At 48.4% G+C, this 25,297-nt stretch overlaps 1 protein-coding gene across 3 annotated transcripts in view; it reads right to left on the reverse strand.

Moving 5' to 3' along the window:
- The window catches only part of dixdc1b (DIX domain containing 1b), a 42,738-nt gene that overhangs the window by 7,520 nt on the left and 9,921 nt on the right, over positions 1 to 25,297 (reverse strand). For all 3 annotated transcript variants that reach the window (XM_061248761.1, XM_061248760.1, XM_061248759.1), the window contains 10 exons: positions 24,730 to 24,988; positions 22,515 to 22,643; positions 6,578 to 6,690; positions 6,327 to 6,481; positions 4,919 to 5,008; positions 4,366 to 4,419; positions 3,654 to 3,704; positions 2,110 to 2,214; positions 1,244 to 1,297; positions 396 to 488 (listed from right to left, as the gene is read on the reverse strand). In XM_061248761.1, coding sequence (XP_061104745.1) covers positions 396 to 488; positions 1,244 to 1,297; positions 2,110 to 2,214; positions 3,654 to 3,704; positions 4,366 to 4,419; positions 4,919 to 5,008; positions 6,327 to 6,481; positions 6,578 to 6,690; positions 22,515 to 22,643; positions 24,730 to 24,988 — 1,103 coding nt within the window. The remainder of the gene's footprint in view (positions 1 to 395; positions 489 to 1,243; positions 1,298 to 2,109; positions 2,215 to 3,653; positions 3,705 to 4,365; positions 4,420 to 4,918; positions 5,009 to 6,326; positions 6,482 to 6,577; positions 6,691 to 22,514; positions 22,644 to 24,729; positions 24,989 to 25,297) is intronic.

A 25,297-nucleotide genomic window follows, 5' to 3' on the forward strand; every position in this document is an offset into this window, starting at 1 on the left:
GTGTGTGTGTGCGTGTGCTGGAGGGTGTGTGTGTGTGTGTGCATGTGCGTGTGGAGGGTGTGTGTGTGTGTGTGTGTGTGCATGTGTGTGTGGAGGGTGTGTGTGTGTGTGTGTGCATGTGTGTGTGGAGGGTGTGTGTGTGTGTGCATGTGGAGGGTGTGTGTGTGTGTGTGTGTGTGTGCATGTGCGTGTGGAGGGTGTGTGTGCATGTGTGTGTGGAGGGTGTGTGTGTGTGTGTGTGTGTGTGCATGTGCGTGTGGAGGGTGTGTGTGTGTGTGTGTGCATGTGCGTGTGGAGGGTGTGTGTGTGTGTGTGTGCATGTGTGTGTGTGTGTGTGTGTGTGTGTGTGTGCATGTGTGTGTGTGTGTGTGTGTGTGTGCTAGATGGTGTTGTACCTTGTGATGGCTGCTCTCTGCCAGTTTGCGCATGGCCTCATCCAGCTTTAGCTGCTGCTGCTGCAGGGCTCTCTCCTTCTGCCCCAGATCCTTCTGCAGAAACCAGAGCAGCTCAGGTCACAACACACAGCGCAGGTCACACTGAGCGCAGGTCTACACACACAGCGCAGGTCACACTGAGCACAGGTCTACACACACAGCGCAGGTCACACTGAGCACAGCTCTAACACACAGCTCAGGTCACTGAGCACAGCTCTAACACACAGCGCAGGTCACACTGAGCACAGCTCTAACACACAGCGCAGGTCACACTGAGCACAGCTCTAACACACAGCGCAGGTCACACTGAGCGCAGCTCTAACACACAGCGCAGGTGACACTGAGCACAGCTCTAACACACAGCGCAGGTCACACTGAGCACAGGTCTAACACACAGCGCAGGTCACACTGAGTGCAGGTCTACACAGCAGCCTGTGTCATTGGATGATGCTTAGTCACGCAGCGGGACAATGATCCGAAACATACAGGCAAAGCAACCAAGGAGTTCTTGACTGGCCAAATCAATCACCTGACCTCAATCCAGCTGAGCATGCATTTCACTTGCTGAAGACCAGACTGGTGGCAAATAGCCCCGAAACGTGCTGCAGTACAGGCCTGGCAGAGCATCACCAGGGAAGATACCCAGCATGTGGTGATGTATCGTGAACTTCAGGCAGTCTTTGATTGCAAAGGATTTGCAAGGAAATATTGAATATGATGACTTTATTTCAGTTTGTGATAATTTGTTCATGACTTTTTGTCATTTTTGTCTAAAATTGGGGGGACGATGTATAAAAAGCTGCTCTTACCTTATAGTCACTCATCTGTCTGCTCCTGTCCTCCAACTTCCTCTGCAGCTCCACCTGGGAACACATACACTGTTAATATGTGTGCATAAGCACACATAAAAACACACACTGTTAATATCCCCTATTCATACACAGAACGCACCCACAGACACACACACACGTATGCAAACACACACACTGTTAATATCCCCTATTCATACACACATACGCAAACACGCTTGCACACACATTCACACACACGTGCGTGTGCACACATACCCCCACACAAACACACACAGACACACAACCGCGCATGAACACATACACACGCACACACACACACACAGACACACACACACAGTACAGGCGCGCACACACACACAGTACAGGTGATCACACACACACACACACACTCACACACAAACACACACACACACACACACACACACACACACACACAGTACACACACAAACACACACACACACGCACAGTACACACACACACACACACAGTACACACACACCCACACACAAACACACACACACTCACTCTCTCACACACACACACACACACACACACACACACTCACTCACTCTCACACACACACACACACACACAGTACAGGTGATCACACACACACACACACACTCACACACACACAAACACACACACACACACACACACACACACACACAGTACACACACACACACACACACACACACAGTACACACACACCCACACACAAACACACACACACTCACTCTCTCACACACACACACACACACACACACACTCACTCTCACACACACACACACACACACACACACTCACTCTCACACACACACACACACACACACACAGGTGACCGCTGCGTGTGGGACGTACGTTCTGGCCAGTCAGCTCCTCCCGGGCCATGCTGGAGCGCAGCAGCTCCTGTTTGAGCTGCAGCACGGAGGCCTCCTGCACCGCCAGCCGCTGCTGCAGAGCATCCTGTAGGGGGGGCACGGGGAGAGGGCTTAAAGACAGGCGCTGCTGCAGGGGGCAGGGGGAGAGGGCTTAAAGACAGGCGCTGCTGCAGGGGGCAGGGGGAGAGGGCTTAAAGACAGGCGCTGCTGCAGGGGGCACGGGGAGAGGGCTTAAAGACAGGCGCTGCTGCAGGGGGCACGGGGAGAGGGCTTAAAGACAGGCGCTGCTGCAGGGCGTCCTGCAGGGGGCACGGGGAGAGGGCTTAAAGACAGGCGCTGCTGCAGGGGGCACGGGGAGAGGGCTTAAAGACAGGCGCTGCTGCAGGGCGTCCTGCAGGGGACATGGGGAGAGGGCTTAAAGACAGGCGCTGCTGCAGGGGACATGGGGAGAGGGCTTAAAGACAGGTGCTGCTGCAGGGGACACGGGGAGAGGGCTTAAAGACAGGCGCTGCTGCAGGGGACATGGGGAGAGGGCTTAAAGACAGGCGCTGCTGCAGGGGACACGGGGAGAGGGCTTAAAGACAGGCGCTGCTGCAGGGGACACGGGGAGAGGGCTTAAAGACAGGCACTGCTGCAGGGCGTCCTGCAGGGGGCACGGGGAGAGGGCTTAAAGACAGGCGCTGCTGCAGGGGGCACGGGGAGAGGGCTTAAAGACAGGCGCTGCTGCAGGGGACACGGGGAGAGGGCTTAAAGACAGGCGCTGCTGCAGGGGACACGGGGAGAGGGCTAAAAGACAGGCGCTGCTGCAGGGGACACGGGGAGAGGGCTTAAAGACAGGCGCTGCTGCAGGGGACACGGGGAGAGGGCTTAAAGACAGGCGCTGCTGCAGGGGACACGGGGAGAGGGCTTAAAGACAGGCGCTGCTGCAGAGCGTCCTGCAGGGGACATGGGGAGAGGGCTTAAAGACAGGCGCTGCTGCAGGGGACACGGGGAGAGGGCTTAAAGACAGGCTGGACCGGGAGTCAGCACAGCTTCCACGATATCACGTACACACAAGTGAAACTGATCATCCGGGGAGGAGAGGGGCTTAAAGACAGGCTGGAACAGAGGTTAGCACAGCGCTAGCTTCCACAATATCACGTACGCACGAGTGAAAACTGATCTCTTAGTTTGGGGCTTAAAGACAGGCTGGACCGGACGTAACGCAGCGCAAGCTTCCACGATATCACGTACACACGAGTGAAACTGATCTCTTGGGGGAATATTTGAAGGGCGAGGAGTCGATTTGACTGACATCAAATGAGGAGGGGAACGTCAAATGAGGACGCTCACCGCTGTGTGAAAGGGATATTGATTTGAGGGGCACGGAAAATTGACAGACAATATACATGCTGGTACACAATGATCACGTTTTCAAGGAAAAAACATATTCTAATTTTATAATTATGTTCATAGGGTTATGAAGAATTGCCATTTCAGCTTGTGTATAAGACAGGGAGGTGGGGCCTGGTACTCGAGGCTCACCTTAACTCCCTGCAGGTTCCGGGACTCCTGCTTGTACCTCAGAAGCTCCTTCTGCAAAACAGACAGGCAGAAATAAATAAACAGACAGAGGAGCAGGAAGGAGAGCTCACAGTGAATATTGACAGATTTGGATCTAGTTTCCATGGAAATACATGGGGGTTTTTTTGCCCACTGACTGCTTTTTCTTTCTGAGCCTTCTATCATCTTTTCCATCTCAAATATACTCATAAGTCAGGCTTTTACACTTGAGTTGCAGCAGGATCTCTGGGTGCTTCTGTTTTGGCATGTGATGTTTGGCATCTACTGTGTGCATGTGCATGAGCTGTGCATTAATCATGTACACGCACACAGAATCAAATACATATAAAACAAAGTTATAGCTTGAACTGCTCTGGATATAAGTTTAAAATGCACATACATTTGTCCACAGTGGCTGTGTCAGGGTTAATGAGAAAACAGTGTGACAGCAGGTGTGTGCATGTGCATGATCTGTGCATTAATGCCTTCTCGCTATATACATATATACCCAACTGGTTTAATATGGAAGCCTAATTGTTCTTAGTCGCTTTCACTTCCCTCAAAATGCAAAATAGTGCCCTCAAAAATATGAATTACTTTCCGACCCTTACTGGCACAATGGTTAAAACAGGGCCTCCTCTCTCTCAGACTTTCTTTATCTCCTGCCCTTCCTCCCCAAACTTCATCTGTTTACCTTCAGGTTCTGGGATTCCTCCATGCTCAGGTCTAGTCGACTGCGTATTACCACCTGCAGAGGTGCACAGAGCGAAGCGCTTCAGTTTTAACTTCACAGAGAGCAACCCTAAATAATCTGTCTCGTACTCTGCAGTCATACCTATAGACTGAACACTGTCCCTTAGAAAAGCATGAAAGAGAGAGAGAGAGAGAGAGAGAGAGAGAGGGGAGGAGCAGGGCTGGCTCACAGAATGCCAGAGAGAAATGGATACCCCCTTTCCCAACAACAGACAAAGCAACAGGTCAGAGGAGGGAGAAAGAGAAATACAATCCTCTTTACTACACAGAAAATGGTGGAGTTAAAAAAAAGAGAAATAAAATAAAATAAAATTCTACAGGACAGAACTACAGTACAGGACTCTGAAGAGCTCTGCAGCATATGCTGTATCTAGGGAAATATTAACTAGAAGAGAGAGAAAGAGAGAGAGAGAGAGAGAGAGAGAGAGAGAGAGGGGGGGGGGGGGGTGGGAGAGAGAGAGCGCGAGAAAGAGAAAGTACAGATTGTACAGTACCAGCTGCTGTTCTGTGTTTTCCGCACTCTCTCCCAGGTTGAGAGAGACCTCCTGTTCGTCTTCAGGTAGGGAGCCGTGCAGCAACAAAGCCTGGATAATGACCGCACACACAAACACACACACACACACACAGGCAGGCACGCACACACACAAACACACACACACACACAGGCACACACAAAGCCTTCAGGTTACTGCTGCCAACCCACCCAGCCTAACTGAACACTGCTACACTAGTGCACAATAATATAACAGGTCTGTCATACAAACACACAGGCATGTACATAAAGCCCTCAGTTTACTGCTGCCAACCCAGCCAGCCTAACTGAACACTGCAAAACTAGCGCACGCTAATGTAACAGGTCTGTCACACAAACGCGCCCTCTGAATTGCATTTGCGGTCATGTGATAATGTCTCTCGGGGCGATCAGATTAATCCCTGTGGCCGTCTTAAAGCTGTACCTCCCTCTGCTGACGGTCCCTCTCTACCCTCTTTTCTCACAATCCTGCTCTCCACCTTTCCCATTTCCCCCCACTCTCAACAGTCCAGTTCAAATAAAGTTATAGCTCTGTATATGAGTTTAAATGCACATACATTTGTCAGGGTTAATGGCAAAACAGTGTGGCAGCAGGGCAGACAACCTATTGGTATGTAATCTGCACAACAGCAGGCAAGAAGTTAGCACCCTACTGTAGATTTCTTTCATATAAATTTTGTCTTAGATGTTTATTTTTTTGTTTTCTGCATAAGAGTGTCAATAGAAAAAAGGTTTCCAAACATAAATTTTTTTAGAAAACAGATAATTTTTTGTATTTTGTTACATAGTAACACACAATGTTTGAGGCTGGAGAGCCAATGTCTGCAGAAGAACTGCGGCAAGTACAGGGTGGCCTGTAGCGTAGTGGTTAAGGTAAATGACTGGGACACGCAAGGTCGGTGGTTCTAATCCCGATCTGCACAGCGGTTGGGCCCTTGAGCAAGGCCCTTAACCCTGCATTGCTCCAGGGGAGGATTGTCTAATCAACTGTACGTTGCTCTGGATAAGAGCGTCTGCCAAATGCCAATAATGTAATGTAATGTAAGTTCTCCAATATGTTTCGAACAACCTACCGGCTGATTTTCTAATAAAACTGTAGGTGAATTCATACAGTTTTAAAGGTAAATGGTGGTCACAACATATTGATTCGATTTAGTTTTTAACTGTTCACTACTATAGTATTATTTTTGTATAGAGACGTTCATGTGCCAAAGACTTGTGTGCAGTACTGTACATGCGCATGTGACCATGTGTGTGTGTGTACCCACATGTGACCATGCGCGTGTGTGTGTATGTGTGTGTACCCACATGTGACCGTGTGTGTGTGTGTGTGTGTATGTTTGCACTCGTGACCATGCGTTTGGAGTCACCTGCAGGCTGGACACCATCCTCCGAGCATCCTGCATCTCTCTCTCCAGCTGCTCCTGCTGTTCGCATAGCTGGTCCTCCCAGGAGCAGCACCGCACCGGCCCAGAATGCACTGCAGCAGGCCCTGGACCACATGGAGGGGACTTTGCCACGTCATCTGGAGGGAAGAAGAGGGTTGCTGTGAAACTGCACAGTGGCTGTAGGCTGGAGAAATCTGTAGCCCAGGGGCTGAGAAACAACGTAAGCAGCACACCTGATTTGCTGGGTGACTCATCCGACTGGCCATCCACAAGCTCCCCTTTGCTCTCCGATTGGCTGCAGATGGGCTCTGCTTTGGGCGTGTGCGTGGGACTGGGGGAGCTGAGACTGCAGGGTTGGAGGGGGGGGGGGGGGGGGTAGAGGGACATGGCAACTGTCAGTCATCCTTGTGGCCCAATAGAGGATCAGCAATAATACATACATAACCCACAATAAACCCTTAACAAACTAATACTTCACAATTATTACTTATTAGGGGTGGGACGAGATATTGTGACACAATATGAAAACCTGACAATATGGTTCGTGGAGCCTAAAAATGTATCGCAAAATGACATATTGACAAATTCATATAACCACATATTTTCAAATGTGAAAACACCTTTACTCCAATCAAGTACACGAGTAAATGAAATCAGCAAATGCATAGGCGTTTATATGACTCATAACCTAAGGCCGTTTTCAGTTGTTGAGAACAAAGGATTTCAGAAGCTCATTAACGCTTCGGAGCGCACATTTCAGTCGTAACGTAGTTCCAGCCCTTTACAGAGCTACAAAACAAAACGTGACTGAAGGCTGAATGCTGCCAACTACATCTTGTTATCAACCAACGGCTATTACTTATGGTTAGCATAGAACCCTTATATAGGGTTTCTTCCACAGCGTTAATGATGTTGTTTAAAAATCCAGGTTAAGTGCCTCTCTCAAAGTTACAGCTGATTTGAGCAGGTAATCGTCTGGTAACCAGTACGAGATAATAAGTCCTGTTTGCATTAACGCAGGTCAGGTCTAATACATTTTGGGATGTCTCCTTTGGAGCTGAACTCTTTGTCAAATGTAAATATTTCCACAAGATGAAATCAAGCACAATGCACACAGCAGGTAAGTCTGCTAGCATCCAAGACACAACAATGGCCTGAAATAAGGAAACTATTCAGGCTGGAGTTCAATCTCTGTGCATAAGGGCATAATAACTGGAAAGCACTAGTTATATATTCTCTACTTCTTTGCTCACAAGTCATGTGCTCTACACATGCGGTAACACAAATCCAATTTAAATCAGTAATTCAAATTTAAGAGCAATGCACAATGCAGACAGACTGAATTCCAGTTTAATTTGTGGCCACACTGCTCCATTATGGGCGGAAGAGACAAGGGACTGAGGAATTTTACAGGAGGCCCACTAGACACACGCACTAGACACACACAGATTCCTAATAATAGGAATTCAGATATGATACCGTTGAGACTGCTGGAGTTCATAGTCACAATGAGCAGTTTAACGGTAACAGAAGTCTGTGAAAAAAGCTAAAGTGTAAAAACATTCAGTGCTTGCCAACACTAGTGACTCAATGTTGCTTCTTTTGTGGTTATGGCCAATTCCAGCATTATGGATGTGACATTTGGAAAAAAAAAAGACAAACAAAATCCCTCAGATAAATTCTTCATCATTCTTCTTCTTACATGATGAAAAAAATGTTAATTCATATTATCATAGCACCCACTTGGGCTGAGGGAAAGGGCCAAAAAAATAATTTAAAAATATTGTGAAGCCCGAAAAAAAGCGTTATGGAAGAGATACAAAATGACAGGTAGTTTGGGGAGACTATACCCTTTCTAAAAACTCCATTTTTGATATCCATGTAATGTAGGAGGCTTGGCTGAACATAAAAATAGCAATTTTGAAAAGATTTGTATCTTCATCTGGATTTTTTTATGAGGAGATACCATCGTTATGGATGTGACACATAAAACAGAAAATGAAAAAAGAGGCTTCAGATCCACTGAGCAGTGCCACTGTGAGATAATCAATAATGTACAAATGACCCACTTCAAGGAGCGCAACCTCACCGTGAACTGCTGCCGTCTTCTTTGATTACTGAATTATTGAAAGCTGAAGAAAAACACACACCCCCTGCCGGCCCTCGACAGCCCCACCCCGTATGTAAACACAGCCTCTCTGGCCACTCACAGCAAACACTGATCCTTTCTGTGACCGCAAACTAAAGGCCACAATGCACAACAACCGTTAGGTGAGTGTGAGTTAGATTTTTTTTTTAATGAACCAATTTTTATCCCTATTCCTTTCCTGCCAATATAATGTCCATCTGCATTTGTCAGCCCATCTTATCACTGCAGCAACGGGCAAACCGGGACAGTATGGGAAAGCAAAGCAGCTTATTTCCTGTGAGCTGAGCTGTGTTGGAGGAGCGCATTGCCTGCAGGTATCCCATCAGCCAGGGCGGTCACTATTTTCACATCTGAAAGCCTTCCTCTGAGAGTGAGATCACAGCCAATTACTGCACTGCCAGAGGATGGCCTCTGACACCGAGCCTTTTCAGCAGGCTAGCGGGGTGCGAAACACAGAGCCAGTCCGTGCTGTGGGCTACGTGCAGTCTATATGCAGATTGACTCACATTTCACCCTGTTTTAGCTGCGGTGGACTCACTGTGAGAGGCTCCAAACAGGATTAATTATTTACTGTGCACCGCCAGGATCAGCGAGCAGAGCAGGATCAGGAAGCAGGTGCTCCTAACAGCTCCAGAGACACTCTTTAAAATTACTTTGTCTTTTTTTTTTGTGACCATTCTCTCATTGGGGTCTTTGACCGGAGGGCAGCAGCACCTATCTTTGCAATGCCCGAGTGGGGCAGCACATCCAGGCCATGGGTGGGTGGGGCACCTGTGAGAGCAAAACAGTTGTTCTATTCATACCCAATCAGAGATGCTGTACCTGCATCCAGTCAGAAGGAGGCACTCCTGCCACACCTAATCAGAGGGAGATGTGACTCTCAAGCCCCCCCGTATGTGCGTCATGTGACTCTACCTATGTGACTCATTCACCACAGGGGACCCAGGGCGTGTCTCCCTGGGCTGAATTTCTCAAAACCCGTCTCCATGGCAACCAGGAAGCTGTGGCCTTTGAGACTCAGCATGTACTGAAAAGAGAGTGGGCGCGTGTGTGTGCGTGTGTCACTGAATGTGCCCATGTGTGTACCTTATATCTATGTGTGTATGTGAGTGTTTGACTACATCTTCATGTATACGTGTAGATGTGTCTGAATGTGTTCATGTGTGCATATACGTACACTTATGAATGTGTGTGCTGGTGTGTGTGTGTGTGTGTGTGTGTGTGTGTGCATGGTATGTGAGAGACAGTGAGACAGAAGGGGGAGGGTAAGTGGTGCCGATCAGGACTCCCTAATGAATATTTTTTCCTTTGTTTTCTTTTTTTTTTTTGTTCTTTCATGAAGCAACAATGCTGCCCCTCAAAGAGACTATGGGGGATGCAGTACTTGTTGTTATCATTGTGCGTGTGAAAGAGAGGTACATATGTTTATGTGCTGGTGTGTGTCTGTGAGTGTATACGAGAGAGAACGAGAGAACGAGAGAAAGAGAGGGAGAGGGAGAGAGAGAGAGAGAGAGAGAGAGAGAGAGAGAGAGAGAGAGAGAGAGAGAAGAGAGCAATGGAGTGTTCTGGCTCCATTGTGTCCGCTCTGGGCTCTGAATGGGCCAGTAGCTCCCATGCTCAGAGGGCTGAATATCACAGTACCCCCCCTCCCACTCTCTCTGCTTTGTTTTTTTATGTTCTGATGTCTTTTCAGCACAGCCCATTAGGAATGTCAGCCAAGCCCCAGCTTCTGCTCTCCTTCACGTTTCAACATAAAACCACCTCATCCCGGCGCTCGGACAGACCATAATCCACACTCTCCTTCTCCTCTTTTCCAGTGTTTTACATTTCAGACCTAAGTGCATCCAAGTCACCACTGACCTGGCAAAAGAGAGACAGAGAACGAGAAAGAGACAGAGGGAGAGAGGGGAAAGGGGAGAGGGGCAGAGGAAGAGAGGGAGGAGGGAGAGAGACAGAGGGAGAGAGAGAGGAAAGGGGAGAGGGGCAGAGGAAGAGAGAGAGGAGGGAAAGAGACAGAGGGAGAGAGAGAGGAAAGGGGAGAGGGGCAGAGGAAGACAGAGAGGAGGGAGAGACAGAGGGAGAGAGAGAGGAAAGGGGAGAGGGGCAGAGGAAGAGAGAGGAGGGAAAGAGACAGAGCGAGAGAGAGAGAGGAAAGGGGAGAGGGGCAGAGGAAGAGAGAGAGGAGGGAGAGAGACAGAGGGAGAGAGAGAGGAAAGGGGAGAGGGGCAGAGGAAGAGAGAGAGGAGGGAGAGACAGAGGGAGCGAGAGAGGAAAGGGGAGAGGGGCAGAGGAAGAGAGAGAGGAGGGAGAGAGACAGAGGAAGAGAGAGGGGAAAGGGGAGAGGGGCAGAGGAAGAGAGAGGAGGGAGAGAGACAGAGGAAGAGAGAGGGGAAAGGGGAGAGGGGCAGAGGAAGAGAGAGAGGAGGGAGAGAGACAGAGGAAGAGAGAGGGGAAAGGGGAGAGGGGCAGAGGAAGAGAGAGAGGAGGGAGAGAGACAGAGGAAGAGAGAGGGGAAAGGGGAGAGGGGCAGAGGAAGAGAGAGGAGGGAGAGAGACAGAGGAAGAGAGAGGGGAAAGGGGAGAGGGGCAGAGGAAGAGAGAGAGGAGGGAGAGAGACAGAGGAAGAGAGAGGGGAAAGGGGAGAGGGGCAGAGGAAGAGAGAGAGGAGGGAGAGAGACAGAGGAAGAGAGAGGGGAAAGCGGAGAGGGGCAGAGGAAGAGAGAGAGGAGGGAGAGAGACAGAGGAAGAGAGAGGGGAATGGGGAGAGGGGCAGAGGAAGAGAGAGAGGAGGGAGAGAGACAGAGGAAGAGAGAGGGGAAAGGGGAGAGGGGCCGAGGAAGAGAGAGAGGGGAAAGGGGAGAGAGACAGAGGAAGAGAGAGGGGAAAGGGGAGAGAGACAGAGGAAGAGAGAGAGGGGAAAGGGGAGAGAGACAGAGGAAGAGAGAGAGGGGAAAGGGGAGAGGGGCAGAGAAGGCGGGCGGAGTGGGTGTGACAACGACAGGAATGCATTACAGACGGGAAAGAATGAACAGAGAGAGAGAAAGAGAGTAAGGAGAAGGAGAGCGTGCTGGGCCTAGGCCAGCGGGCCTGCCTGCGAGACTGAAAACAGCCCTATTCAGGTCCACAGGGCTCATTTGCGCTGAACAGAGGTGAGGCATTAATCACCTGCTGAAGCAAAAATAGGCGCTGGTGGGAGCAGCCAGCACCAGCGGCACACAAAGAGCCCCGCATCCTCCGTCAGCACTCTCCTCATCCCGCCGGCAGATAACATTCCAGCCGTGCTATCTGGTGAATCCCCCCCCCCGCGGGTCGCACCGTACGACGTGGGCGAGAGAGTCTGCGGTTTGAAGAGGACCGCGCGGTTGCGCAACAGTGACATTTGAAACGGCGAGTCTGGGAGCCGGGAGGAACGCGGAGGGAATGTTTCGAGAAAAAAAAAAAAAAAAACTGGTTGAAGGCAAAGAGAAAGGGAACCGCTGATATAATCGCTGTCTGGGAGAAGAGGCACAAAATGGAAAGGGTACTTCCTTGGGCCTGAGGCCACAAAAGCTTCTGCCGTCCTTTTTCCCAGTTTGAATGTCACACGGAAATGTGCCCTAAAACGACAAAAGGTAGTCAAGACTTCGTAGCAAGCTCGTACTAACTCATACTAGGAGAAGTTAAAAAAAGATTCTCCCCAAGAATGAGGTGATCGACAACATCCAAACCGTTGAATATTTAATGGCCAGAACAAAACAGGACACAAGTAACATTGCGACACAAACCGTCAACCGAGTCAAACCGTCTTCAATAGATAACGTTCCTGCCTGCTGAGCACCAAAGGACATGGTCTTCACCACAGCTGGGCCATAGCATGTCTGACGCTGCTTTCACCACGGCATCCGTACCCTGCTGACCGCACGGCCAGCTTGTACACTGTACTGGTCATTACCTATGCCCTTCTCTGATTGGATCCAGAGGACAATGTCACAAGATGCCTTCAGACTAAATGAAACATTGGAAGCACCAGTCTGGAATCAACAGCTGGTCTCTGCGGCCTCAGACTACGTGCCGCGTTTCCTCGACATAATAAACACTGCATTCTTGACAGTCCGTCCTAGGCCTTCGCCTTTTCCTGCCAGACGGGCCTCTGCCTTCCCGGGCCGTCCTGCCAAAACCGCACAGGAGGAGCGAACACCACAGGCCCGGCCAGAGCCGAAGGCGTCCTGTACCCAATGCAGGGGACCCAGGCATGGGTTACCTTTTCTGTTCAGACAGGGTGCAGGGTGTTCAATTTGAGTGTCAATATGTGTGTAACTGGCTGCATATCCCTGGGCTGCACCGCTGTGCCGGTTTAGCGCTATTCTCTATCACTGCCCTCGAAGCATATAAACACACAGAGCTCTGGCAGTAACATTATAGAGCGGCTATATGATGTGTGCGGCTGAAAATGTGTTTTTACGATAGCCCAAAATCATGCAGCACAAAAGCTACAGGGTAGGCCTGCGAAAGGGAACGGACAACCATAGCTGTAAAATCCGACTAAGACCAGCGTGAAATGACTAGCTCGCAGCTGCTTTCAGAACATAGCCTGATCTGGTCAAACCAAGTTGAGCGTGGAGCTGGTCTGAACTGCTACCAGCTGTTTCAAAACATAGCTTGAGCTGCGTGTTTTTTTTTTGTTTTAGCAGGGAAGACGTCTCACCCCAACAGGGCACAGCAACAACCAGAAACAACCAATCAATGGGGCAGAAATGGAAGCAGTCTGGGCTCTGGAGCAGAAGGGAGAAGGTCATGTGATATGCCCTCTGAAGACCCCGTTGGTAATACTGGAATGCGGCATTTTTAAAAACACAGCAAAAAAGCAGCCTGCTGGGAGCGGAGGGCATGCCCCGCTCACATGACAGCGATGAAAAAACAAAAGTGCTTTTCCTGTTCGGGAATTAGGAGGAATTCTGCGTGCCGCATCAGAGCAAGCGGCTGACCAGAAGGCCCGGGGAGAGGAGACAGAGGGCGGCAATACGACAGAGAGCCGTTATATTTAAATCTCCGCTGGACTGGGTCCCAGACATCAACTGTTCTTCAACATAAAGCTGCAGAACAAGCCAACAATTCCCATAATGCCTCTCCCAAGGGCTCGGGGGGGGGGGGGGGGGGGGGGAGGAGAAAAAAAGGAAAAAAAAGGAAAGCGAGCGATGTCGCTTATTAAAAGGCTTTTTCCTGTGTGGAGAACTGTCAAAGTGCATCCCATGTTCCCCTTGTGTTACTGCATTAGGGGAAGCACTAAATCTCCCGTTTTACAGAGCTCTTCTCCCACATACACCATGTTCTCCTAAGCCAGTTATTACACCCAGTTCCTGCGTTTCCCATGGTCTGAGAGAAAAAAACCTGGACTGCACTAAATACCGCAAGCAGTGATGGCTGACTGTGAACGGAAATTAAGCAAATTATTTCTGCAACTGACGGTTACACATCCTCCCAACTACAGCACGTAGGCTACAGCAAGGTCAAACATGCTGGCTATATACTACTATTACTAAAGCTTTAACAGCACACTTTATTACACTAAAATAATACCTTTCATTTACTCCTACTCCATATGGACATAAACAGAATTTGTGCACTAATGCCAGTGATTAAATGCCATTACTGTATATCTGATTGATTAAATTTACAGATCATCTGATGGATCCCATCAAAATAGTTGTAAAATGATATTGTATCAGGTGGAATCCACTGACACAAACATCCCTCATGGACACATAACACATGCTTGTTAAACCCAGTAAGGATGCACTACACACTGCACATTACAACCAAAGATAAAAGATATATCATCTATTACATAAACAAATATATACTAAAATACTACCGTCACACAGAAATACACTCAGTGGCCACTTTATTAGACCTGTACGCCAGCATGTTAATTCAAATATTGAATTAGCCAATTATGTGGCAGCAACGAAATGCATAAAAGCATGCAGACGTGGTCAATAAGTTCAGAATGTCAGACCAAATGACTTTGACCAAGGACCTATTGTCGGTGGCAGACAGGGTGGTTTGAGCATCTCAGAAAATGCTCATCTCCTGGGATTTTCACACACAACAGTCTCTAGAGTTTGTAGAAAATGGTGTGGAAAACAAAAAACATCCAGTGAGCAGCAGTTCTGCGAGCAGAAACGCGTTGTTAATGTTGTTAATGAGAGAGGTCAGACTGGTTGAAGCTGACAGGAAGGTGACAGTAACGCAAATAACCACACATTACGACAGTAATGTCTTTCAGCGAACTTATCCCTGGTTATGGGTATGCACTTTGTTGTACGTCGCTCTGGATAAGAGCGTCTGCCAAATGCCAATAATGTAATGTAATGTAATGGTATGCAGAAGAGCATCTCTAAACACACAACGCGTTAAACCTCCCAGTGGATAGGCTACAGCAGCAGAAGATTAAAGAATGAGTCTAATAAATACCTAATTTATCCGAGTAAGTGCTCACTGAGTGTATAATGTATGTGTTACAGACACACTAAAACATACACAACTGTCTGCACCAGAATATGCTCTATCAAACAGAAAAATATACACACTATTGGCACACATTAGATCATAGAGCTACTTTGAAACAGAAAATATTCAGTACTGCCGCACAATGAAACGCTTAGGCTAACACTGCTGCAGTTAACTGCCACACACTGGAATATGCAAGTATACTACCACTGTACAGTATACTACCACTGTACAGAATCAGTGGCTAATTCATCAGCTAAATTCAGAACGCATTCCGTCCTTTCGTGCTACAAACTGCCAGTTTAAAAAAGAAAAACATTTTTCAATTATTATAGCTACAGTTGGGCTTCTTGATATTACAGCATAGTTCATTTGGTCAGAAATCTTTAGAGCCTTTTTAAAAAACACATCTACTGAGGACTGTTGAGGATAAACAGCCAAGAACTCCTGAAGGTAGACAGGAGAGATGTCCCAGATGTATCATCGGTGTAGAAATTCATCTGCAGGAGAAGTTTCTCCAAAAAAAAAACTAAAATCAAACATTTTGATATATCAATATAGAAATGTGTAGTGATTCAAAATAGATTATTTTATTATGCATTATCTGGTGTAATTTTGATGAACAGAATACCTGCCTATCGTATCATTTCTGTGGCTAAGACAGGAAAACTAACATGACATTTAGTCGATTTATCAAAGTCATGAGGAATTTCTCAGTATTTTCATCAAGACTTAAGCCAAATAAAATGTGAATATAATTAACACTGAATAGAACAAGTACTCCCATGCTGGCGCATACAAACTACCGTGACACATTGACACATATACAGTACTCCTGAACACTTGAATAGACAGAAGTGCATTTACTCAAATATACACCAGCTCCTGTTGGACTCAGGTGTAAAAGACCCACTGATCTGTGGAGATCTATATCTGCAGCCTGAAAAACACATCCACACCCCCCCCCCCCCCCATCTGTGAGAGCTCGCTACCAGCACACTGACAACGGGGGTGACCAGACGTTCCACATTCCTGGACATTACAGACAGATGAGGGGTGAGAGGTCATCTAGACTTAAGAGTTACCACGGTGGCCTCAGAGATAGGACAGTACGACAAAGACCGGACCAGCCTTTGGTGAGGACGCGGGGGGTAAACGCCACGTGTGGATTTCTCCGCTCTCTTACCATTTCATCTGCTTGGCTCCCATCCTGGCGTCCGCCGAGGCCGGCTGCCCGATTCCTGCCCCCCGGCCCTGCCCCCCACCCTCCCCCTACCCCCCGGCGCAGCTCCCACCGTGCCCTGGGAGAGCGACCCCGTCCTCGCTCAGAAACATCGCCAAAAACGCACGGGGGGCCGAAGTCACAACGTCCAGACAAAGAAAACGGAGAAAAACAAACAAGGCGATAACAAAAGGTGAAGAGAGCCTTCTTCGCAGCGCTACGTCCGTTCCTCGCCCCCCCCTCCCGCCGTCTCCTCCGGCTGGGGCGGACCGCGCCCGGCGGCTCTCTCACAGGCGCTCTCCCTCCTCCCCGGCCAATCGCGCGAGCCCGGTCCTCCTCACGCGCACTTCCACAGAGAGCCTCCGTGAAGCGTGCACCAACCCTGCCCTGCGCTCTCCCTCATCACCACCGCCGCTGCCTCCCGTAGCGCCCTGCTGTTTTTCTCCAGGAAAACAGCCCTGCTCCCTCTCTCTCTCCCTCTCTCTCCCTCTCTCCCCGAGACCCTCCCTCACTCAGCCGTATGGAAATCCTGTCTGTCGCTGCTTCAGACAGATGAAAAAGGATCGGTATTCTATCGCACAGGCAGCTGCATCCTGCCCTTCTCTCTCTCTCTCTCTCTCTCTCTACCTCTCTCTCTCTCTTATTCAGCTTCTCCGGTCTCTGGGCTAATTATTTCCCCATTCAAGCAGGCATTGTAAGTCAGCAGATTCTTGCCTCAAGAAATGTCTTTTCCTTCCTTCTGAGGAAAATAGTCAGATTCCGATTGCCCCCTCCCTCTCTCTCTCTCTCGCTCTCTCTCCTTTTCTGTGTGGAGATGTCAGACATGGCCCAGCCCTCCCCCGTTTACCCTCCCCCTCCTCCTTCACTCCCTCCCTCCCTCCCTCCCTCTCACCACCCTCTCACTCTCTCACTCACACAGGAGGATCGTTGCATTGTGAGGGGGGGGGGGGGGGGGGTCTCTATAGGAGACTGGCTCAGTCAGGCTCAGAAAATGAGGAGGATTTTGACAGCTCCCGCATTGGAAGGCAACTTCGAAGAGGGGCAGTGAAATGGTTTGATGTGAAATACCTCTGGGGTACATTTCAAAGAGAAAGACAGACCTCTCTCTCTCCTTCATACTGCACACAGGCACAGGAACGCACAAACAATTAAAACACAAGTATTTACACACACACACACATTCCTCGAAAAACTCACACTCTGATAGAAAGATGGCTTCCAGACAAAGATATTGGGGGAAAAAAGCGGCCGATATCACCAGATATGGGGGTTACATGCTTTCACACAATGGGATACACCACATATAAAAAGCACTGCTGAACACCCATATGTGCTACACAGTCACCACACAAACTAAAACACAGTAGTGTCCAGGGGCTACCCTCCACAGTCCACACCATCACACAAAACAGTGGTATGGGTCTGCTTCAGGGACCAACACTGCTCTGACCCACTCATGTATGTATCGTATCCCAAAATGCACTGCGCAGAAATTAGGAAGCAGGGCCATGATGACCTGGAGATAAGCAGTGAAATCCTCTGAAATCTGACTTTCAAATCCACCAGAATCTTCAAACGACAAGTTCAAGAGTCTAAGCACCGTCAGATCGTGTCTGATGGTGTAACTGTGACAACAGGAATTGAGCCGGCAGATTTTCCTCTCGCTTATCTTTTATATAATTACCACTGGAGGGAAGCGTGTTAACGTTGGCAGATTTAAATCGCCCCACTCTTCAGTCTCTGATGGTTATGAAACAAAGTTCTCCCACCCAGGCTCATGACACAACAAAAGAAGCTAAATAAACTACTGGATTGCAGTTTAGTTCCCTTTACCTCCCCAAATGTGTACCAGTACAGAAACTATGCGGATGGATGGAAATCCGTGCTTGACTACACTAGGGCCATACAATGAAAGCATGCTTGTGCTCTGAAATTCTCCAATTACTACTCGACATTAAAAACAAACCTCACAAATTATGAACAAAGACAACATTGAATTTATTCATTCAGTAAACAGATATCCTCATTCAAGGTGACTTGAAAACTGTAACAGTATGCTGTCCATTTTATTACACCCTGGATATTTTTACTGAGGAAATTTAAGGCAGGCATTTAGAAGGAAGTCGTTATTTCAGTTTGCAATCTCTCCTGCACGCATAGGTTCTAAAACACAACAGTACATTACTACCCACAGCAACAGTTATTGTTACTAAAGCAATTCAGACAAACCACTTAGAAGGAAGCTGGCATTTGAGCCTGCAATCTTTCCTGCAAGCCTAGTTTATAAAACACAACAGCACACGGCTACCCACAGTCATTGTTTGCAGAGCAATAGAATTACAGCTTTGTGGGAAACATTACACAGTGTAGCGCACGGAAAGCCTACAGTATCTGCAGGGTATGAATGCAGGCACGCGGCACAGGGAATCCTCGCTCAGAAAGGAAAGAAACGCATTCATAAGATCAAATATCCAGATGAAATATGCACACCGACAGGAGATTCAGTCCTTTTGTGCCTTTTCACAGCGAGCGAGCGCCAGAGAGGAGACGCTGATAAGAGGCTGCTGGGGGTTACATCACAGCCTGGATTAGACGCACGCAGGCAGTGATTGTGTAACTGGTGGTTTACCGGCAGGGAGAGGGCTCTGCTCTGTTCTGCTCTGTTCTGTTCTGCTCTGTTCTGCTCTGCTGTTCTGCTCTGTCCGCTCCGTTCTGTTCTGTTCTGTTCTGTTCTGCGCAGGGCTGCTCTGTTCTGTTCTGTTTTGCTCTGTTCTGTTCTGCTCTGTTCTGCTCTGTTCCGCTCCGTTCTGTTCTGTTTTGCTCTGTTCTGTTCTGCTCTGTGCAGGGCTGTTCAGCTCTGCTCTGTTCTGTCCTGTTCTGTTCTGCTGTTCTGCTCTGTTCCGCTCTGCTCTGTTCTGTCCTGTTCTGTCCTGTTCTGTTCTGCTCTGCTCTGTTCTGTACAGGGCTGCTCTGCTCTGTTCTGTCCTGCTCTGTTCTGCTCTGCTCTGTCCTGCTCTGTTCTGTCCTGTTCTGTTCTGCGCAGGGCTGCTCTGTTCTGCTCTGTTCTGCTCTGCTCTGTTCTGCTCTGTTCTGCTCTGTTCTGTTCTGTCCTGTTCTGCTGTTCTGTTCTGCTCTGTTCCGCTCTGCTCTGTTCTGTGCAGGGCTGCTCTGTTCTGTCCTGCTCTGTTCTGCTCTGCCACCGTCCCAGGGCGATAGGGTGCAGTCTGACGGCCTGACCCCTCCCCCCTCTCCAACCTCCAATCCTGTATAAACCTACACTATCACACACACATACAGTACGCACAAACATACACCCATAAGTAAGACGACTATACACACATTCACGCACGCACACAAACAAACATGCACGTATATACAAACATGCATAAACATCCATGCACATGAACCGATGCATATCTAATCACAAACACACAGGCACACATAAACAACATCCACTACATATACATCCACATGCATGAAGCCACACGTCTAATGACATGCACACTCACACATACACACGCGTGCACACACACACACACATTCTAAATGGATTACATACACACACTCCCCCTGCAGCTGCTCCACATGGGTCAGGTCAGACACCATCAATCTCCCTAAATGTGCTCAGATGCTCCAGCTGCTGGGGTTCATCTCCCCTGCTCCTCTCCTGCTCACACTGTAACAGCACAGGCCTCTAAAGTTACCCCACACCACCTCTACTTCAGCTTATCAAATGCTAATCCACTAATTACTCTTAGAAAAAATCTATTTTTGACAGAGAACCGAGGACCAGGTGAGAAACTGGTGACCCTGCGTATGAACACAAGGCAAAACCCGATAAGCATAAGTGGCTAAGTGAAAATGAAAACGCAATAAGAAAGTGTTTACGTCTTTCTCCCCGCCCAGGGAAGGACTAAAGCTATTGGCCTTCTCAGATACCTCAGGCAGATGACTGAACAGACCAGCTCAGGGCTCTACGCTAACATTTTCTACATTTGCACGGAGGCTCCTATGTTGTTGTTGTTGTTGTAGAACATACTAATGAATCCCAATTAGTATGTGCTCATATATGGTTTTTCCAGTTAGCACACATCAAATTTCAGGAGCAAATGCTCTAAAAATAGGAGCACTGCACCTCCCAGCAGGGCTCCATATGAAACCCAAGAGTCCCCAATATTTATTTAATTCATTAATTTATAACGTTTATTTAACCAGGAATGTCCCATTGAGATTTTTTAAAATCTATTTTTCAGGAGAGACCTGGCCAAGACAGGCAGCAGCACAAATAATTACTAATTAATAATTCGTTTCATACGAACCACAAACAGCAAATTACAGAAAGGTCACTAACAAACATAAATACAGTAGTAAACTAGGTAAATTAAGCAGGGACATTTAGAATATAGCAATCAAAAGAAAACTAGGCTAGTCAAAACATAAAGACAGACCAGTGAGTTCATCTGATATCACTGATATTTCCTCTTTCAGCTCATGATATTTGCTACTAGTGCAGCCCCCACTGAGTCATACACGATTGTCTACCATTCTCACTTTGCACTGGCACGTATTAACACTGCAGTAAACAAGCACATTCTTCTACAGTCTCAGTGTTCGTTTTCTTTTGAGAGGCTTTCCCTCTTGGGCTAAGTGGTATGTATCCAAGTCCTCTTCTTTGTCTGAAATGAATAGAGCTTCTCCTGCCATGATATAGTGGTAGTAAACATTAGCAGGCTGTTGCTATGGTGCCAACCGCCGTAGCTATGCGGTGCATCATAACCTTGCGGTGGGAGTCTCAATCGAATCAATATAAGCGCATTACAGCAGACCCGTAAAAGTGTGCAGGGCTCAGCGGATCTCCTGTACTGCTCTGCGGGGAGAAAGCATCCTGTGCCGTAACGCACCGCAAAGCACCATAGGTTAGGCAGGTCAAACTATTTCTCCTAATCCGATTCCTGAGTGAGATTTATTGACTGGTTCATATCCTTAATATACAGTACGCATGTGTTTCCGCTCCACAATGTACACTCCAGGGTATCGTACCTAATGCCTGCAGAACACCGTTCAATCAAAACCTTGTTTGACACTCAAATTTATTTTCCGATAACAGTTCATGCCTTCCTTTTCTGAGTGAGTTTCAGGAAAACAAGGCTTGCAAATGCAGTGCAAAAAAATAATGAAATCGCCTAAAAGCGCATAATAATTTTTCAGGTTGACATATCCAAAATGTCACTGTGCCTTTAATACTCCATATTGCATTCACAATATTGCATTGCATTTCTGAGGCTAAACATATTAATATGCCTCCTGCCTCTGAGGGCAGCGCGTGTGTGTGTGGAGGTCTTACTCTGAGGGCAGCGTGTGTGTTTGTGTGTGTGTGTGTGTGGAGGTCTTACTCTGAGGGCAGCGTGTGTGTGTGTGGAGGTCTTACTCTGAGGGCAGCGTGTGTGTGTGTGTGTGGAGGTCTTACTCTGAGGGCAGCGTGTGTGTGTGTGGAGGTCTTACTCTGAGGGCAGCGTGTGTGTGTGTGTGTGGAGGTCTTACTCTGAGGGCAGCGTGTGTGTGTGTGTGTGTGTGGAGGTCTTACTCTGAGGGCAGCGTGTGTGTGTGTGTGTGTGTGTGTGGAGGTCTTACTCTGAGGGCAGCGTGTGTGTCTGTGGAGGTCTTACTCTGAGGGCAGCGTGTGTGTGTGTGTGTGTGTGTGGAGGTCTTACTCTGAGGGCAGCGTGTGTGTGTGTGTGTGTGTGTGGAGGTCTTACTCTGAGGGCAGCGTGTGTGTCTGTGGAGGTCTTACTCTGAGGGCAGCATGTGTGTGTGTGTGTGTGTGTGTGTGTGGAGGTCTTACTCTGAGGGCAGCATGTGTGTGTGTGTGTGTGTGTGTGTGGAGGTCTTACTCTCAGGGCAGCATGTGTGTGTGTGTGTGTGTGGAGGTCTTACTCTGAGGGCAGCATGTGTGTGTGTGTGTGTGTGTGTGTGTGGAGGTCTTACTCTGAGGGCAGCGTGTGTGTGTGTGGAGGTCTTACTCTGAGGGCAGCGTGTGTGTGTGTGGAGGTCTTACTCTGAGGGCAGCGTGTGTGTGTGTGTGTGTGTGGAGGTCTTACTCTGAGGGCAGCGTGTGTGTGTGTGTGTGTGTGTGGAGGTCTTACTCTGAGGGCAGCGTGTGTGTGTGTGTGTGTGTGTGGAGGTCTTACTCTGAGGGCAGCGTGTGTGTGTGTGGAGGTCTTACTCTGAGGGCAGCGTGTGTGTGTGTGTGTGTGTGGAGGTCTTACTCTGAGGGCAGTGTGTGTGTGTGTGTGTGTGTGTGGAGGTCTTACTCTGAGGGCGGCGCGTCCGCGGGGTCTTCCCTCCCGTCCCGCTGGCACTCGTACTGCTGCACCAGCGCCCGCACGCTCCAGCAGGGGCTCTCCGTGTCCTCGTCCAGACTGGCACTGCTGGCGCTGTGACTGCGGGGCACATGACACACGCCGACCGTGAGAGAGGCTGGGCGCAGCGCACCATGCGGCCACCAGAGGGCGACGCGGCTAAAATGGATCCCCTTAAAGCGAGAACGTGAGCGCATTCCCTCTGTCGGCTAATCCTGTTAAACACGGAGCTGAAGGCTTCATTCTGCTCACCCGATCAAGCCCCCGCTCGCTTTTTTTAGTTTTTTTAACAACCGCATTCAGCCGACGGCGGCAGGTCCTGAGACACTGTGGTTTAAAGAGAACTCACCAACTGGAGATTGTGCTCCACGAAGCAAAAACTATGATTTGTCCCAATCAAAACACGGCAACTCCACTCATTTTGGGGCTGAGTCGGCGGGTATGATATGAACTGTGGTTTTACCAGGGAGTCTGATCGCGAAGTTAGAAAGTAAAACTAAAAAAAAACCTTTCCTTTGCAAGTGAGATCAAGCACAGGCATGAAACTTCCTGCAAGTAACGTTAAAACATCACCAACTAAAACAATAATATAGCGTGCATTAGTGTCAATTCTGACTTGAGCTCCAATACCATCTAAGTACTATGAATCCAATACCTAATCGATTCAATGTACAATGTCAAAAAGAATATATAATCTTAATAAAATAGGAAGCAACGTGTACAAAGGCTGGAATATATATATATACAATGCTCATAACGCTGCAGTTCACCACTGGATTGAACTAGAATCAGAAGATGACAGCACAGCAAGCAGAGAGGACAGATGAACTCACAATGATCAACATTTACCATCAAACCACCGTAAATCACATTAACACAGAACGACGTGCTAACCTGTCCGTTAAAATAGGGCGAGATGTCTGCCACTTCGATTGTGGTGTCTGTGGATTAGCACTCATGATTTATTCCACTGTTTGAGTGTGCGAGTGTGTGTTCGCGAGTGTGCGACTGCTTTCTGCTGTGTGTGCTTTCTTCCATCATGCTGCCTCAGGTTGTGTTCTTTCCCAGCTACACATGCGCCGCACAGTACACACACACACACAAACAGTGCTGCAGTACTAAAAAAAAATAATCTTATATCAAACCATTATTCAGTGATACAACTGAAGAACTCTGTCTCACTGTGGAACAATACATCAGGGGATGCTGCAGTGATTATGACGTAACTAAACGCATGCAGCAAAGCTAAACTTAAGCAGTAAAAGGCTGAGGTACATGACTGGTCCCCTGAAATTGGGGGTCCTATATATTATTATTGGCATTTGGCAGATGCTCTTATCCAGAGTGGCGTACAGTTGACTAGACTAAGCAGGAGTCAACCCTCCCCTGGAGCAATGCAAGGGCCTTGCTCAAGTGCCCAACGGCTGTGCGGATCTTATTGTGGCTTCACTGGGATTTGAACGACCAACCTTGCCTGTCCCCGTCATTTACCTTAACCACTACGCTACAGGCCGCCCTATATAAAAGGGTCTGTAATTCCTACACGGTTCACCAAGTATGGATGCAAAAAAAAAAAATCTAATTAAAGCTGAAAGCCTTGAACCAAATGAATTCAATTGAATTGAATTTTTACAACACAAGATTGTCACAAAGCAGCTTTATAAAGAACCCAGGCCTGAGACCCCCTCAGAGCAATCCTAGGGCAAGGAAAAACTCCTTGACTCACAGGAATAAACCTTTAGCAGAACAGGGCTCAGTGGGGGTGGGTATTGTGCTTCTGCTTTGAACTGTGATAATCATGTAGTGATTGTTTTATTTCAACTGTTTGTTTGCTGGAGTACAGAGCAAAAAAAAACAACAACAACAAATGTGTCACTGTCAACAGCTTGCTGCACTGTAACTTCTTCTTCTAGAGCACAGGTGTCAAACTCCAGTCCTGGAGGGCCGCAGTGTCTGCTGGTATTTGTGGTTTCCTTTCAATCAGCAGCCAATTAAGGCCTTGAGAACAAGGACTCTTTAGCCAATCAAAGACTGAAATGAATCTCTCGTACTGAAACACACCAAAAACCAGCAGACACTGCGGCCCTCCAGGACTGGAGTTTGACATCCCTGTTCTCGAGGTAAACTGAAGCAGTTGAAGCAAATCTTTCAGGGCGGACACACTCACCTGTGCCACTCCTGCCTCAGGTGGAAGATGCCACGCCCGGACCGGCAGGCGTCCTGCCGGGCGGCTGTCAGGGTTGCCACGGCGCTCTGTGCCATGGCCATGGTGGAGTGAGGCCGGTGGCTGGCCGAGGAGGACCCCGGCTGGCTCCGCCCTGCCGCGCCGGCCGCTGCTCTGTGATTGGCTGAGGCTGAGGGTTTGAAGTGGGCAGCCAGGGCCAGGATCAGTCTCATTCCGGACTTCAGGTTCCCCTCCACGATGTCTAGAGAAGACAGAAGTGGGTACACTGACTGAAGGTGGCTGTGCAGCCAGGAAGGGAAAATATGGTGCTGTCCTGCACCAGCCCTTCATGCAAGTGTGGCCACAGTTGTCATTCATTGCAATTTCGGTAGCTGTGACCAATTACCTCATTATGAGGGCTACAAGAGGCCTGGGTTCTTTGTTTTGGGTTGCCAGTTTTGCCTCGTTTTGCTTTTTTTAACCTTTTGTAGGATTTTATAAAAATAAAAGGCCCTTTCTTTGAGTTGTGCCGTCTGTGGCTAGCCCCAGCACTGCCTCACAGTGGTACAAT

Source organism: Conger conger, chromosome 7, assembly GCF_963514075.1.
Source record: "Conger conger chromosome 7, fConCon1.1, whole genome shotgun sequence".
In the NCBI taxonomy this organism is placed as follows: domain Eukaryota; kingdom Metazoa; phylum Chordata; class Actinopteri; order Anguilliformes; family Congridae; genus Conger; species Conger conger.